Source organism: Hemibagrus wyckioides, linkage group LG13 (assembly GCF_019097595.1).
Source record: "Hemibagrus wyckioides isolate EC202008001 linkage group LG13, SWU_Hwy_1.0, whole genome shotgun sequence".
Lineage (NCBI taxonomy): Eukaryota > Metazoa > Chordata > Actinopteri > Siluriformes > Bagridae > Hemibagrus > Hemibagrus wyckioides.
The window spans coordinates 16,891,991-16,908,597 of NC_080722.1; the positions used below are offsets into that span (position 1 = coordinate 16,891,991).

Genomic DNA, 16,607 nt, shown 5'->3' on the forward strand with positions numbered 1-16,607 from the left:
TCACCCGGAAGACCTGCAGATACATAGACTTTACAACCAATCAGCGGCGTACGACGTTCTGTTTATGTTTTAGAGCATCAGGTCGCCACGCATTTTGCGCAGAACGCAGCACATAACGTAGCCGTAGGTACGCAGCTCGCTAGCGGACAATATCGAGTAGCGGTCAATGTACTGAGTGGTATATTGGTAAGTGTATATATGTGTACGTAGTCTGTTGTCGAAAATAATTCCTTTGCTTCCTCTACAGACTTCTGAGATAACAACAGATCTTTAGTTTTAGACGTTAATTTTATTTAGCTTCTTTTACATCTCTGACACTCTATTTTGAAAGGTTTCATCATACCACGAGTAGTAAGCGATTAGGGACTGTGTGCAAATTCACAACCGTTTGTCGAACGTTGGCGTACAAGGAGACGTAATGTAATAGGTTTTAAACAATTCGTCTTGTTTATTTAAACGTGAATAGCCATTATATTGTATGTCGCTTTGCCTAAGTTGCTACGAATAAGAATTATTGAGAGCTTTCGGATTGAGACTTGATTCAGCGTAGACCTTTTTTTAGACGCTCCCTTAATACCGAAGGTTATGTAGTCTTTTGTTTTTAATTTTAGCTCCCTTTAGTTCGGTTTGTACTGGCCAGTTTCGGGAAGTTAGTTTCTCCACTATGTTAAACCGCTTGATGGAAACATCAAACGTGGAAGACCTCGATGATCTGAATCGCTTTGGAAACTGAAGACTTTATAAAGTACAGCTGGTGTCATGGCAGAAGAAAGTTCTAGCGTTAGAGCTGGTTGGGTGAGGGGCAGCGGCAGGGTGCAGCTCCACACACAGCTCCACACACAGCTCCGGGGCGCACGCGCGCGTGGAGGAAGAGGAGGAGGATTGTTCGAGCTCATAGACAGCGACGAAGACGTCCAGTTTGACAGTGAGTCCCTCTTTAAACATCACGTGACAAAAGTCTCCTTTACATTAGATTAGGGTGACTCTCACTAACTAGCAGGACACACACACACTCACACTCACTCACTCACGCATAATACCAGGTATCCCTACCATATTTATACACTTTATACAGTTAGTGACTGCATTACATCTGTTTCTATACACACCACCTTAGCCCCCTTTTACTCTATCCATCATTCAGCTAAAAGAGGCCACCACCATAGGAGGCTGGAGATAAGTGACACTGCCATGAGGGTTATATGAGTGTATCAGATACTGCTGAAGTTTTTAAACACTTCAGTGTTACTTCTTAGTTACTTAAAATCATTCATTTGGTCATTTTCAGTAACTGCTCTGGTCACAGTGATCAGGGTGTAGGAATACTTCCTGGGATAAACAGGGATTTAAAAAAATACAGAGAAACTCTTTCGGTACTCTGTGTCATATTTGGATATATGGAGGCTAATAAATAGATTCAAATTGATCCAAAATGATCTACATGTAAACATACACTATATTGGCAAACACCTTTGGTCCCTAACTTCCAGTGAAAGGAACTCTTAATGCTTCGGCATACCAAGACATTTTGGACAATTTCATGCTCCTATCTTTGTGGGAACAGTTTGGGGATGACCCCTTCCTGTTTCAACATGACTGCACACCAGTGCACAAAGCAAGGTCCATAAAGACATGGATGAGTGAGTTTGGAGTTTGGTGAGTCCTGACTTCAACCTGACAGAACACCTTTGGGATGAATTAGACCGGAGACTGTGAGCCGCCGGACCTTCTCGTCCAACATCAGTGCCTGACCTCACAAATGCACTAGAGGAATGGTCAAAAATTTCCACAAACACACACCTAAACCTTGTGGAAAGCCTTCACAGAAGAGTTTAAGCTGTTATAGCTGCAAAGGGCAGGCCAACTCCATATTATATTCATGTGCATGTAAAGGCAGACGTCCCAAAACTTACAATTTAGTGTATATAAGTGGAGCTTATAAAGTAAATATTTGTAACTGTTGAAGAGAGCCTGATCCTGCATGACTAATTAGTTTCTCAGTAGAATGAATATGTAACTTTATCTGAAGGAAATATTTTACTAAAAAAAAAAAAAAAAGAAAAACCTCATGGTGATTGAGATCTGTAATCAGTACAATGAAGGTCAAAATGAAGGACCAGGTGCTCTGTCTCACCACGCCTGACGTGAGGGAAATTCTACGCAGAGTTAACCCATGGAAAGCTGCTGGACCAGACAACATTCCTGGCAGAGTGCTCAGGGAATGTGCAGAACAGCTAGCGGATGTGTCCACTGACATCTCCCTGAACAGCTCTGTCGTCCCAAAGTCCACCACCATCATCTCCAGTGTCCTGTCTCCATGACTACCGTCCCATTGCACTCACACCCATCATCATGAAGTGCTTTGAGAGGCTCGTCATGAGGCACATCAAGAACCTGCTTCCACCATCACTAGACCCTATGCAGTTTGCGTATCATCCAAATCGCTCAACAGACAATGCCACCAGCACAACCCTCCATCTGGACCTCACACACCTGGACAATAAGGACTCGTACGTATGAATGCTGTTCATAGACTTCAGTTCATCATTCAACACAATCATTCCTCAGCACCTGATCGAGAAGCTGAGTCTGCTCGGCACCAACATCTCCCTCTGCAACTGGATCCTGGATTTCCTGACTGGAAGACCTCAGTCAGTCCGGATCAGGAACAGCATCTCCAGCACCACCACACTGAGCACTGGAGCTCCTCAGGGCTGCGTGCTCAGTCCACTGCTGTTCACCCTGCTGTCTCAAGACTGTGCAGCAATGCACAGCTCCAACCACATCAAGTTCGCCGATGACACGGCAGTGGTGGGTTTCATCAGCAAGAACGATGAGTCAGCATACAGAGAGGAGGTGCAGCAGCTAACAGCCTGGTGTAAAGCCAACAACCTGTCTCTGAACGTGGAGAAAACAAAAAAGATGGTTGTTGACTTCGGGAGAGTGACCACAGTGACCACTCTCCATTGAACATCGATGGGTCCAACATGGAGATTGTCAAGAGCACCAAATTCTTTGGAGCTCACTTGGTGGAGGACCTCACATGGTCATAAACACCAGCTTCATCACCAAGAAAGCCCAACAGCGTCCGTACTTCCTGCGAAGGCTGAGGAAGGCTCATCTTCCACCTCCCATCCTGACCACCTTCTACAGAGGGACCATCAAGAGCATCCTGAGCAGCTGCATCATTGCCTGGTTTGGGAATTGCACCGTCCTGGATCGCAAGACCCTGCAGCTGATAGTGACGACACTACCATCCTTTTTCCTCCTACTGTCTGGAAAAAGGTACCGAAGAATTCGGACCCACACAACCAGACTGTTGAACAGCTTCTTCCCTCAGGCAATCAGATGTCTCAAAAGAAAACTGAACTGAGGACACACACACACACACACACAATTGATCTTGTTTACATATATACATCAATTTTAAATATTTGTATCTGTTATAACTAAAATAACTTCTGCTGCTATTATTCACTGTCCCTAACCCTGTTTCTTCACTGTCTAACACTGTCCTTGTGCACATAGTTGGTGTTTTGTGTCTTGTTTGTCTGCACTGTCTTGTCATCCTCTGTACTTATGTTGTCCGCGTCACCTGTACTTTGTTTTTTGTTCTGTGTAGCACCTCTGGTCCAGGAGGAATGTTGTTTCATTTCACCGTGTACCACATCAACTATATATGGTTGGTTGGAATGACAATAAAGCTTCTTTGACTTGACTTGACTAAGAAGCCTGTTTTAATAAAAAACAAAATCGCTTTCAATAAAAGTTGAGTAAAATACAAATCTTCCAAGATAATGCTTAAGTACAGTATATTAATGAAGCACAATCACTCAAGTGTTTGTAAAAGACCTGATGCAGGTCATGAAAGGCTTGAAGGGATAATCAGCTGATGAACTAGTTAACATGACCGAGAAAAAAATATGCAAACATACAGAACCCTACAGAAATCTTTTATAACCTAATCCACATGTTATTTATGTGTTATTTATGAGATTTGTCTTTGCATTTCTGACACTTTAGAGCACTAATTCTAATGTCTATTATTTCACAACAATATATTTTCTTCATAATGTTGTTGTGAAGCTCCATAGAGGTGGGGATTGACATGTTTCATGCTGATAAGCGTTTGACCGTCCCTGCCCTGCTCATAGCTGTGCAGTGGAGTTGTAGCATCGGGTTGCAAAAGCTTAATGTGAATGGAGCAGAAGCTGAAATGGATTCAGAGCAAAGAGACATTGCGGGTTTGATAGCCAAGTTTATCGCTGCAGGTAAGAAATGTGGCTTTAATCAGATCTGCTGTATTCACTGACAATATGTTGTGTTTGTTTTTCCTGAGATCAGATACGGCAAAGCTTATTACTGTGTCTGTGTGTACTTTGCTTTGAAGTAGTTTGCGTATGCAGGCCATAAACAGTTATTTCCTGCTAGTAGTATTGAGCTTTTTTTTATAGGGTAATATTAATATTGTGATAAATTACATAAAAAAAATTGATGTTCTGAGTATTATCTGTATTTTTTTTGTTTATTTATTTATTTATTTTGTAACTGACTGCATCAAACTATTCTGATTGAAAAATAATAATAATTAATGAATAAATAATAATTAATAAATAATGAATAATTAAAAAAATTCTTTAAATAAAAGCAGAATTAAATAATTGAAGTGTTTGCAGTATTCTCACTTTGATAGTACTTGTAACTGCTCACCCTGCTCCATACATAGCCACATAATTTCCCACCTGCCTTTCATTTCTCATTTTTATATTTCCACAGCTTCAGACTCCGATAATAACCGTGAGGTGCTAATGGCCGGAGGACAGTATCCATCCATTCAGGAGTTTGCCTCTGCCATCCCTAACCACCTGCTGCTGGGGTCACTGCTCGAACACTTGTGCTTTGTGTACGAGAGAGACCCTGCTCAGTCTCGCATGCTGTTTAAGGGTAAGCTGCTGCTTCTTCTTTCGGCTTTTCCCTTCAGGGGTAGCCACAGCGAATCATCTCTCTCCACCTATCCCTATGTTCTGCATCCTCAACACTTGCACCCACTAGCTTCATATCCTCGTTTATTACATCCATATACCTCCTCTTTGGCCTTCCTCTTTGCCTCCTTCCTGGCTGCTCCATGTCCAACATTCTTCAACTAATATACTCTCCCTCCTCTGAACATGTCCAAATCATCTTAATCTGGCCTCCCTGACTTTCCCCGAACGTCCAACATGATCTGTCCCTCTGACGTACTCGTTCCTAATCCTTTCCAACCCCAAACTCCCAAAGAGAACCTCAACATCTTCAGCTCTGCTACCTCCAGCTCTGACTCTTGTCTCTTTCTCAGTGACACTGCCTCTAAACCATACAGCATGGCCGGTCTCACCACTGTATTGTACACCTTCCCCTTGATTCTCGCCGATATTTTTCTATCACAAGGGTTAAGCTCAATAACAAAAACAATTGCAGTGTTGCTACATTGATAGGTTCCGTTTAATAGACGCTTGTTTGTGTCACAGGTTCACAATCAGTCAGGGTATATAGCGTCTCTAGATATATCTAGATAGGTATCACTACCCACAATGCACCACACACCTTCAGATCCTCTAGCACTGATGGACTGCTCCCAGTATCTCTCAGGGTACAAGGTAGGTATGCATCAACACTCTTCTGTGTTCTAGCACTGAGGTGGTGGAATGAACTTCCCCTGGATGTCACTGGCTGTTTTCAAATGACGGGTGACTCTTCCTAAAATGCTTAATCTAGCACTTGTTTTATTTAAAAAAAACAAAACCAGAACTTGTCAGTATTACCTACAGAGTTGTAGACTGATGCTATTCTCAGTCTGCGTCCTAGTTAACCAGTATCGATATATTCGTTGATGGAGACATCAGAGCACTTCTGTACATCCCTCTGGATAAAGCTGTCTGCCAAAATCCATAAATTTAAATGTAGGTAAAGTGGTTGTGAAATTGTTTTGAAAATCTTGACCAGTCACTGTTTCCCTAATGTGGACAAATGCCCCACCCCCCAGTGATTGGTCAGCGACTAGCAGCAATGAACCTGCTCTCTCCGTTGGCCGTCAGCGACGAGTTCAGTACAGTGAGACTGCAGCACAGCCGGGCCTTCGCTGAGCTCCTGCATGCAGCCAGCTCCTCCCTGTTTCCTCAGGTAAACACAGGAACCTGAACAGCCAGAACTGATTACATACTTTCAAGAAAAGATGAGGCAAACAAATTTATTTTTTATTTTTTTGTGACAGAATCAAAGCTACCTAAATGTTGATGTCTCAAACCCAGTGCTAAGGTGAGGAGATCACAAACAGCAGACAGTTACACAGTGCTTTAGTTGGCGTTTTTATGTTTTCTATACACATACTCTATATCTTGTAGATCTTTTAGTAGCCTTTCTATTTCAGAACAAAAAGTGGTCTTTTCCAAACCTCTCGCTACCTCACTGAATTTGAAGAAATCTCACCACTGGGAAAAGGATCATACGGAAAAGTCTTTAAGGTGTGTTAATCTAGGACATGTATCGTAGCTTGGCTTCTGAATGGCTTTTTACATTTTAGTGAACATCCTCAATGTCTTTGGCAGGTGAAAAACAAGTTGGATGGACAGGATTACGCTATAAAAAAGATCCTGATCAAGAATGTAACAAGGAACGATTGCATGAAGGTAGAGCCATGTCCTGATACAGCATATTTCATTCATGTATGCCAAGAACCAACATAATGAAATGCAACGTATGTAAAACTGTGTGAATTATTTGTTGTAGGTTTTACGGGAGGTTAAAGTTCTGTCCAGTCTTCAGCATCTGAACATCGTTGGCTATCACACTGCATGGATGGAGCATGTGCAGCCTGCTGTGAAGAGTAAATCACTTATATTAAGTATATGTTTAACTCATTCTGACCTCTTTGATAGTGTAAGTGAGTATTCAGTTTTCCTCCAGGATCCCATGCTCTCATTGCCGTGGCCCGGGTTTGATTCCCAGGCAGGGCGCTAACCCAGCCACTGAAGAGTTAACTCTCAGTGCCGGTCCCAAGCCCGGATTAAATGGGAGGGTTGTGTCAGGAAGGGCATCCGGCATAAAACCTGTGCCAAATTGAAACATACGGACCAAATGAGCCGCTGTGGAGACCCCGAAAAGGGAGCAGCTGAAAGAACATCATCATTCATAGTTTTAATTAATGATTACCATTAGTTTAATTATTTTTATCTTGAATACATTTTTACATTTATAAGATTTAAATAGTAATTAATATTGTCGTGTTGTTTTTTTTAGCCTGATGAAAATCATCAAAATTTGTAAGACAAAATAATCGACTTTGTGTACATGAGCAAGTGTTCATTTATATTGAACATCTGCACAGCTGTGATTGGGCTGTAGACATGAGCCTGAGTTCTTTAAGGACCATGCCAGTACTACAACTGCGTGAATTTGTGTGCAATCTTGCTTTTATACAATAGTTAAATAAACAAGAAATGGATATCATGTAACTGACATCTTGGACACAGTATGGCCAAATGTTCTGTTTATTTTAGGAAATAAATCCCGAAGAAGCCACACTCACAGATGGCCAGAAAGATAGACGGCTTGCTAGATAAACATCATTTTGCATTCTTCTTAAAGGTGCTTCCTCTACAACTCGAGTCTCCTCTTTATCTGACAGGCTGTTATATTCAAGTCAAAAGTTATATTCCTGAAAAGAAGAGGTTGATGTATCTGACTGCGATGTCACTAACTCTACTGTAGTAATGGTTTTGAAGTAGGAGTGGTGAAAACAAACAGGCAGCGTCATACACACAGTGAAAGGTCCCAGGGCAATCATAGTAAATATAGGCATGATGCTCAAGATCTTGGAATGCTGCTCGAACAATCAGATCTAAGTGTTGTATAATTACTTCTATCATTTTCTTCTAGATTGTACACCAACCCTTCTGTCTGCCACACCAGCTTTAGAAACACTGTCGCAAACAGAAAGGTAAGATCATTCACACTGTTTTACTGAAACGGAGCAGTTGAACATTATTGCAGTTCCATGACAGTGAGTCTCTTTTACAGACTTGATGAGGAGAGCAACAGTAGCACCAATGGATCGTCCATTGTTTTTGAAAACTCTGAATGCTCAAAGGACAGAAAAGGACAGTCTATTAACATGCAAATTAATAGCTCAAATGATGTTCTAACATCTGCCGTGGCAAAAGAGCAGAAGAGTCAGGTTCTGTCCACAAACTTTGTCCCGTGTGTGTTCCTGGGAGAGCCACGCTCTGTTAGGGAGACCTGCCCTGCACTTTGCTGGGAAAGTTCAACACTGTCAGAGGAGTCATATGTTGATATGAGCAGTCAGCATTTGGCTGAAAAACATCCAAAGGAGGCATGTTGTTCATCATTTTCCAAAAAATGCTGGCAATGCAAAAAGTAGTGTGATGTTTATATTTCTTTAGTTAGTTGAGTTAGTTAAACATTAGTTTCACCTAATATTCATTCTACAGGTTCAGTTCCACTTAATGCTTTACATCCAAATGCAGCTGTGTGAGCGCTCATTAAAAGAGTGGATTCAGGAAAGGAACTCCAAGACAGACCTCACAAAGTCAACAGGTAAACTGAACGGATTATTAACTGGCATAGGTTATTTGCACTGTATTATTGGCTGTGATCATTTCTTTGTATGTCTGTATCTGTGAATATGAATGCAAGCTGTTTACGTTTGCTCTATCTGCAGGTTCCTTGAATTCATTTGACCCTCAACAAGCATCTCGTATCTTAAAGAAAATACTTGAAGGGGTGGAGTATATTCACTCCCGTGGAATTATGCACCGAGACCTGAAGGTAGGTTTGTACAAATATACTTCAGAATTTCACACAGTTCTTTAAAATCTAAAATCGTGAATAATCAGTAATAAAACGGGTTACTGTGGGATGAGGCTCCGTTTCAGAAAATGAGGTGTGACTGTAAGGGAATGATTCCACTGATTTGTTATTCTCACTAACGCAGCATTACCTTAATGGAAGATAAAGTCATCTAGTGCTTTAGTCTGTCCATCTGTCTGGGGAGCTGAGAAAGACAGAAAGGGGTTGTTGACGCTCAGATGTATGTTCACAAAGATTGATTGATTTTAAGCCTGGCAGCTTGATCTGGAAGAGAAACGGTCACTGGAAGATTTTCAGCCCAGTATTTAAAGCCGCAAGACAAAAGACTTTCAGGAAATTTTATTCTACGTTTTAGACTCATCTTATTGTATGATGCTTGCAGAAGAACATTTTAATATGGGTTGTGCTGCATGTGGCTCACTAAAATACAGCACTGGAGAACCAAACTATTACGTCTGGCCATTAAATGACTCCCTGTCACGTGGCCCGCCTTGTTTGTTTATTACATAAGGAGACTCCTATTGTTGCCACATTTTCTTTTGCACCTTAAAAAGTACATCAAACTGTCTATCAGTCAGACAGTTATTGTGCTGTATAAAGAACTCATTGATGAGTACAGGATACATTTGTTTCCTCTTCATTTTGAGTTTTATTTGGTTGGCTCATGGCATAAAAACATCAGAATAAGGTTTATTAACCAAGTATGTCTCTACACACAAGGAATTTGGTAGTAGCTGTTGGTTACCGTCAAAAGTACAGATATAAACTGACGCTATACACTTAAATTACAGATAGTGCTATACAATAAAATTAAATAAAGACCACAATATACAGAGTATGAGACAGGTTAACTGTATATAAAGTGTGATAGTGCATAGTAGTGCAGATAACAGTAGTGTACATCACATATAACGACTGTTTGTACAATACACAAAATACAGTACAAAATGTGTGAGTAGCGCAATCAGCAAGAGTGTGTGTAACATATGGGCGGAGTGTAACAAGCGTGTAAAGAGGATGTTGGTGCTTTTTTAACGGCCAGTTGTGTATAATCAAGGTCAGCTGTGGCAATCACCCTCATAAACATCACTAATATACAGACCTCCTCCCTGCTCTATCCACTACTAACACCCCATCCTTATCTGTGTGCCATAGCTAAGTGCTTCATCATACTTTCAACTATTTGTAGCCAAGTCAAATGTTTTTGTCAGTTGAACAGATGCACAAAGATATTGTGCTCCCGCGACTTGACGTACAATTGTACTCCAGGAGCACATAAGCACATTTCCGTGGTCAAGGGCAGCATTGTACAATAAGTACTTTAATGTAGAATTGTGGGAGTGTGAGGTCACTGGAAACAGTTTTAGACACTCACTGGCCACTTTATTATATACACCTCATCATTTATGCAATTATTAAATAAGCGGTCATGTGGCAGCCGTACAATGCAAAAAGTCATGCAGATACAAGCCAAGGCCTTCAGTTATTGCTCAGTAATATATTATTCCATTGACTTTTGACTGTGTCATAGTTGTTAGTGCCAGACGGGCTTGTTTGCTGGGATTTTCAAGCAACCTGCAGAGATAAAAAAAATTAAAAAAAAAACATCCTGTGAGCTACAGTTTTGTGCATGAACAATTTGTTGAAGAGAGATCAGTGAAGAATGGAAGTACAATTTGTTCAAATTAAGAGGAAGGCATGGTAACAGGGCAGGCTTCATGAGATGTCTCGAAATGTCATATTTCCATTAGCCAAAATGTTCTGGTAGAGAACTTAGAACTGCTAAAATTGCCAAAATGTTTAAATATTTATTCTTTGCATTTATTTGGAGGTGTAATGATGTCTTTCTTGACATGTCTTGATGTTACTTTTGTCCTTCTTTTTACAGCCAAGGAATATTTTCCTGCAAGGGCATGAGTGCCATGTAAAAATAGGTGACTTTGGATTGGCTTGTACAGATATTGTGATGAATGAAAACGAACAGCTGCCTTCCAGTTCTCATGTAAATGGAAACACAGGTGAGATCTGTTTCATTGTGTTAACAATTGCCCACACTACACCACCATTCTACATGGTACAGTAATCCCCCGTTTATCGCGGGGGTTATGTTCCAAACCCACCCGCGATAAACGAAAATCCGCGATACACGGACTCCACCCCCAAATGCTTTTTTTGTTTTATTGTTTAAGCCGTAAATGACCCTCCCACACTCTTTAAACACACACAAAACATTTGCAAGCATATAGCGAGATGAATTTTGGGTAAATTCGTAGAAATATCACATTTATAGTGAGTACTGTATGTATGTATGTTTCTTGCCAGAAGCCTTAGAAGGTGCAGAGCGTTTGGGCGACATAATAGGCCTTGCAGAGAAACCGTATATATACCGTAAAATATAGCGTACACAACTAAAACAAACACTCGGGACAGTGACACGCGAAGAACTGGGATGCTGGAGAATTCTGCTTCCCTTTCTCCAACTGCACGCATAACCAGCAGCCAATCACAACCGTGATTAAATGAATGGGGCATTCCGATTGGCCAGACTCGTTCCTCCAGCCGTGCTGTATTTTGATTTTTAGCATCCCCGCACTGCGCTTTCCTAATTAATAATTATATTTCTCTTAATAAATTACCTTATTTCAACATAAAAACAATTCACTATAAGGTTTGCGGATACCACAATATATCGGGAAAATCCCCCCAAAAAATGAAGTGTTCCAAATAAAAATCTGCGATATACCGGGACCATGATATATGAACCGTGATATAGAGGGGGATTACTGTATTATAAAACTTTGCAAGCTTGATTAGGATCAACTAGTGTTGTTGAGAGTCTTGTCTTTTACATCTCAGCTTCTGTATTGTAGTCTAGGTTTAGGTTCTGTTGTTTTTCAGAGTCCTCTCACACTACAGGAGTGGGCACATTTGTTTATGCTTCTCCAGAACAACTGCAGTGCTCTCATTATGACTCAAAGGTAATTAAAACTACTCAGTTTGGTTTACATACTGAAATGATTAAACTTGAGCCAAATTGAATTCAGGTGTTGTTTTTCAGGGGTTGGTCTTGGCCCCTTAGTTCCACTGAAATGAACTCTTAATGCTTCAGCATACCAAGACATTGTGGACAATTTCATGCTCCCAACTTTGTTTGGGGATGACCCTTTCCTGTTCCAACATGACTGTGCACCAGTGCACAAAGCAAGGTCCATAAAGACATGGATGAGAGAGTTTGGTGTGGAGGAACTTGACTGGCCTGACCTCAACCCGATAGAATATCTTTGGGATGAATTAGAGTGGAGACTGCGAGCCAGGCCAAAATTGTGATGTCTGCCTTTACATGCACATGAATTTAATATGGAGTTAACCCGCACTTTGCAGCTATAACAGCTTCAACTCTTCTGAGAAGGCTTTCCACAAGGTTTAGGAGTGTGTTTATGGGAATTGTTGACCATTCCTATAGAAGCACATTTGCGAGGTCAGGCACTGATGTTGGACGACAAGGCCTGGCTCGCAGTCCACAATGTCTTGGAATGCTGAAGCATTAAGAGGGCCAAGCCCAACTCCTGAAAAACAACACCTGATGATTTGGAGGGGTGTCCCAAAACCTTTATATAATATAGTGTATATTAATATAATCACTTATATAGAATGTCTCATTGAACAGCTAGATAGTAGACACCAGGTTCTGCTGTTGTCTCTAAACTTGGTGTCTCAAAGAATCTTTCCTCTTTGTTCACAGTCTGATATATATAGTGTTGGGGTGATCGCCGTTGAGTTGTTCCAGCCGTTTGGGACAGAGATGGAACGTGTGCAAACACTCGGAGATTTGAGAAATGGGAAGCTTCCAGATGAACTGTGTAAGAACTCGCCAGCCCTGTCTGAGCAAATTAAACTGCTGACCAGCTTGGACCCCACACTGCGACCAAGTGCTTCCCAACTACTGCAAAGTGATCTCTTTAACAGCAAAGACATGGTATGTGTGCTTGCAATGGCTTCTACATATTGCATATCTAATAATATTCAATCTGACATGGTTTATTATGTTTTGCTGCACTGAAAACAAACTGTCACAATCTCAAGGTCAAGATAACAACAGAGTCCAGTGAAATATTCTCTAACCATTCAAGCTGATTACAGGATAATTTAAGCATATTTGAAATTAGTCGTATAATTAATCATACTCAAAATTTAGGGAGGGGTGAGATACTTCATAACGAAGTGGAAGTTGCTCCATTTATACCTTTTTTGAAAGGTGTGTTGCTGAAGTTCCTTCTCAGATTTGTCGTGATGCCGTGTGACTGTGCATTGGGAATTAGGATAAAATGAAACTGTTATTATAATAGCTTACAATAACATATTTGCTCATCCTCGCAATTTCAAGGTAATCCATAACTTACAACAGAGGATTACTGAGCAAGAAGAAGAAATCATTCAACTCAGAAGACAGATCAGTAAGCTACAAACTTCACAAAATGGACCAGAGAAGTCATCACTATAATAACTACTGAATATCCAGTTGTTATGAGACTCTGGCATATTATGTGTATAGTTTTTCCTTTATTTATTTTTGGGACATGTTCCAGTGTATGTGTAAGTCAACTTTGCCAGACAAATAATAAATAAATAAGTAACCATTCAGGTGAATATTAGACACAGAACACATGTATTTCTGGGAACAATTTTTCTTCTGTCTTAAAAAACATTAAAGAATCTTATATTTCAGTGATGGATTGATATTTTTGGTTTGCACGTTGGGGAAATTGGTGTTGTGTATATTGTTAAACTTCCTGAGCTCATGGTCAGTGTGACCAGATTATTTACCTGTAAACAAGATAAAAAGATACGAAATACAAAGGCATGGCTTGTACTTTGCAGATGCCTCTGTGGGCATTCGCTCCAAAAGCAGGCTAAGAATATTTCTTTGCCTAAAGTTTAAAACATGAAAAATGGATTCATGCTTTTGATGCAAAATTCTGACTCCACCAACTCCAAGATTTATCAGGCTAGACTTTTCCAGTCTTCAACTGTGCAGATTTGGTAAGTGCCCACTGCAGCTTTCTATTCTTGGCTAACAGAAGTGGAAACCCACTGTAATCATCTTCTGTTGAAGCCCAACTACCTTATGGTTTGACGTGCATTCTGAGATGCTTTTTTGCTCACCACAATTTGCAGAGTCTGATTATCTGGTGTCTGAGTGGTTATCTAACCCTAACCTTGTAGCCTTTCTTTCACCTCAAACCTGCACAATCTCTGCTGACTTCTCTCATCAACAAGGCGACCGCAGAACTGATGCTCACTGGATGTCTTTTCTTTATTGCACCGTCCCGGGTCAACTCTAGACACTGTTGTGTGTGTGAAAATCCCAGGAGATCAGCAGTTATAAAATGATTCAAACCAACAATCACGCCACTAAATCACATTTCCCCTCATTCTGATGGCGTGAACGTTACCTAAAGCTGTATCTGCATTGACTTTCCTAATAATGGGAAATAATAAATAATTTTGTTACTAATAAAGTGAGTGCACATTGCCATTCAGGTTGTTTGAAAATGTTTATTTACTATCAGATGAGGCTTTGTTGAAATTCTTCTTCAGCTTTTAGCTCATTGACTAAAATCTAAAAACCTACAGTACAGTACTGTATATACAGGTCGGGCATTAGTATTAGATATCGCGAGATGATCAACCCGCTGTTTGCGATCACGTTGACGCATGCGTACTAGGCGTCGCCTCGTTCCAATGCACGTGAGCGTTTAAAGGATGCTTGTTATTGCGTTGCCATGGTGATCGCGTTTACACACTTCTCCACGCGCCGAGCACGACGACAAGGTAAGGAGCGGCGAGAAAGTAAATGATTAAAAATACTTAGATTAGCCTAGCGTTTCCGGTTACCAAACGGTTTAAAGTACGTTTCTAGTCTGTAGAGAGAAAGTTTTGATACTTTAAGTATTTACGGTTCATGTTTCGTTTTCCGGTTGCTAAACGGTTTACGCTACGTTACTTCATTTCGAGTCTGTAAAGCTACCTGGGAAAGGTTTGATACTTTAAGTGTATACGTTTAATATACATATATATATATATATATCTACTTAAAAAAGCCTTAACTAGCTATTGTCGCTGTTGATCTGTTTCCCATTACCATCTTGATCGGCTTTCCACGCGCCGACTAAACCGACAAGGTAAGGAACACCGAGAAACCAAGTGTCGAAGCACGTGCTAGCCTAGTGTTCTTCTATTGCCAAACATTTTCTTATCTGCGTTACTAGATACCAAGTCTGTGGGAAAATTTGGGAAATATATTCAAGTAGTTTAGGTATACCTCCGGTTAAACCCTTCGTGACGTATGTCCGTTTAGCGCGTGCGCACACACACCCCAACATTTCTTCTAGCTTAAATCAGTGCTATGTCCTCACATCACACACCAGATTTAATCTTAGATAAATTGTTTTGCTAAATGTTTCTTTTTTTTTGTCTGTCTCCATTTCCAGCTATTCCAGAATTTCCAACTGATTGAACTAGAAACGGTAATTATAATAAATTAATTAATAAATTAATAAATTAATTTTAATTTATAAATTAATAAATTAATTAATAATAATAATAATAATAATAATAATTATTATTATTATTATTATTTTAGAAAACAAAAGTGAGCTTAAAATGTAGATTGATTCCTCAGTTTCTTATATTATATGCAGCTTTTTGTGACGTATTTCTGTATATTCTTTAGTGAATATCTATATTTTTAATTTTTTTTTTTTACATTTTAATGTATCCTATAAGATGCATATTTATATATACGTTTAGCTGTATTTTTGCGTCAGTTGCTTCTTTGTGTAAATGCGTGTGTGTTTCTGCGTGCGCGCAATATAAAAAAATAAAAAAATAAAATAAACTCTTACAAATATGTCGTCTGAATTTACTTTGCCACCATGCCCCTTAAAGTATGATATTTAAAATGTATGAATTTAATTCTTATTTATTTGTAATATTATGAAACTAATTCGGGTCAAATCTGTTATTCGTTTCAGTGTTCACCCCAACATTTCTTCTAGCTTAAATCAGTGCTATGTCCTCACATCACACACCAGTTTTAATTTTAGCTAAATTGTTTTGTTAAATGTTTCTTTTTTGTCTGTCTCCATTTCCAGCTATTCCAGAATTTCCAACTGATTGAACTAGAAACGGTAATTATTATTGTTATTATTATTATTATTATTATTATTATTATTATTTTAGAAAACAAAAGTGAGCTTAAAATGTAGATTGATTACTCAGTTTCTTATAAAATATTATATGCAGCTTTTTGTGAAAATATTTTATATCTTAGCTAAATTTGTGTCTCCAAATGTTTTTTTTGTCTCCATTTACAGGTGATCCAGAATTTCCAACTGATTGAACTAGAAACGGTAATTATTATTTTTATTATTATTATTATTATTATTATTATTATTATTATTATTTTAGAAAACAAAAGTGAGCTTAAAATGTAGATTGATTAATCAGTTTCTTATAAAATATTATATGCAGCTGTATATTTCTCTATATTCTTTAGTGAATATCTATATTTTTATATTTTTTTTACATTTTAATGTATCCTATAAGATGCATATTTATGTATACCTTTATCTGTATTTTTGCATCAGTTGCTTGTTTGTGTAAATGTCTGTGTGTGTGTGTGTGTCTGTGCGTGCGTGCACGCGCAATATAAATAAATAAAATAAACCCTCACATATATG

At 39.4% G+C, this 16,607-nt stretch overlaps 1 protein-coding gene across 7 annotated transcripts; it reads left to right on the forward strand.

Moving 5' to 3' along the window:
- The first annotated feature begins 136 nt into the window (after positions 1-136).
- Positions 137-16,376, forward strand: eif2ak1 (eukaryotic translation initiation factor 2-alpha kinase 1). 7 transcript variants are annotated; one of them, XM_058405891.1, is made up of 18 exons: positions 141-925; positions 4,777-4,944; positions 6,023-6,159; positions 6,251-6,294; positions 6,407-6,500; positions 6,585-6,665; positions 6,766-6,862; positions 7,915-7,975; positions 8,056-8,368; positions 8,487-8,592; positions 8,717-8,823; positions 10,754-10,883; positions 11,764-11,843; positions 12,608-12,841; positions 13,250-15,047; positions 15,357-15,392; positions 16,020-16,055; positions 16,242-16,321. In XM_058405891.1, the coding sequence occupies exons 1-15, from the start codon at positions 760-762 to the stop codon at positions 13,364-13,366; spliced, it is 1,935 nt and encodes a 644-aa protein (XP_058261874.1). In that variant the 5' UTR covers positions 141-759; the 3' UTR covers positions 13,367-15,047; positions 15,357-15,392; positions 16,020-16,055; positions 16,242-16,321. The 7 variants fall into 7 exon arrangements, with proteins under 7 accessions (XP_058261870.1, XP_058261872.1, XP_058261874.1 ...); XM_058405890.1 differs by having other exon boundaries at positions 13,250-14,697; XM_058405887.1 differs by lacking the exon at positions 13,250-15,047 and having other exon boundaries at positions 137-925; positions 16,242-16,376.
- The last annotated feature ends 231 nt before the right edge of the window (positions 16,377-16,607 follow it).

What these genes read in the sequence shown, in the direction of transcription:
- eif2ak1 (XM_058405887.1), top strand. Translation starts at nt 760, where the DNA reads ATGGCAGAAGAAAGTTCTAGCGTTAGAGCTGGTTGGGTGAGGGGCAGC. An exon ending in GCTCCTCCCTGTTTCCTCAG is followed by an intron (nt 6,160 to 6,250) that starts GTAAACACAGGA and finishes TTTTTGTGACAG; the next exon opens with AATCAAAGCTACCTAAATGT. An exon ending in ACACTGTCGCAAACAGAAAG is followed by an intron (nt 7,976 to 8,055) that starts GTAAGATCATTC and finishes TCTCTTTTACAG; the next exon opens with ACTTGATGAGGAGAGCAACA.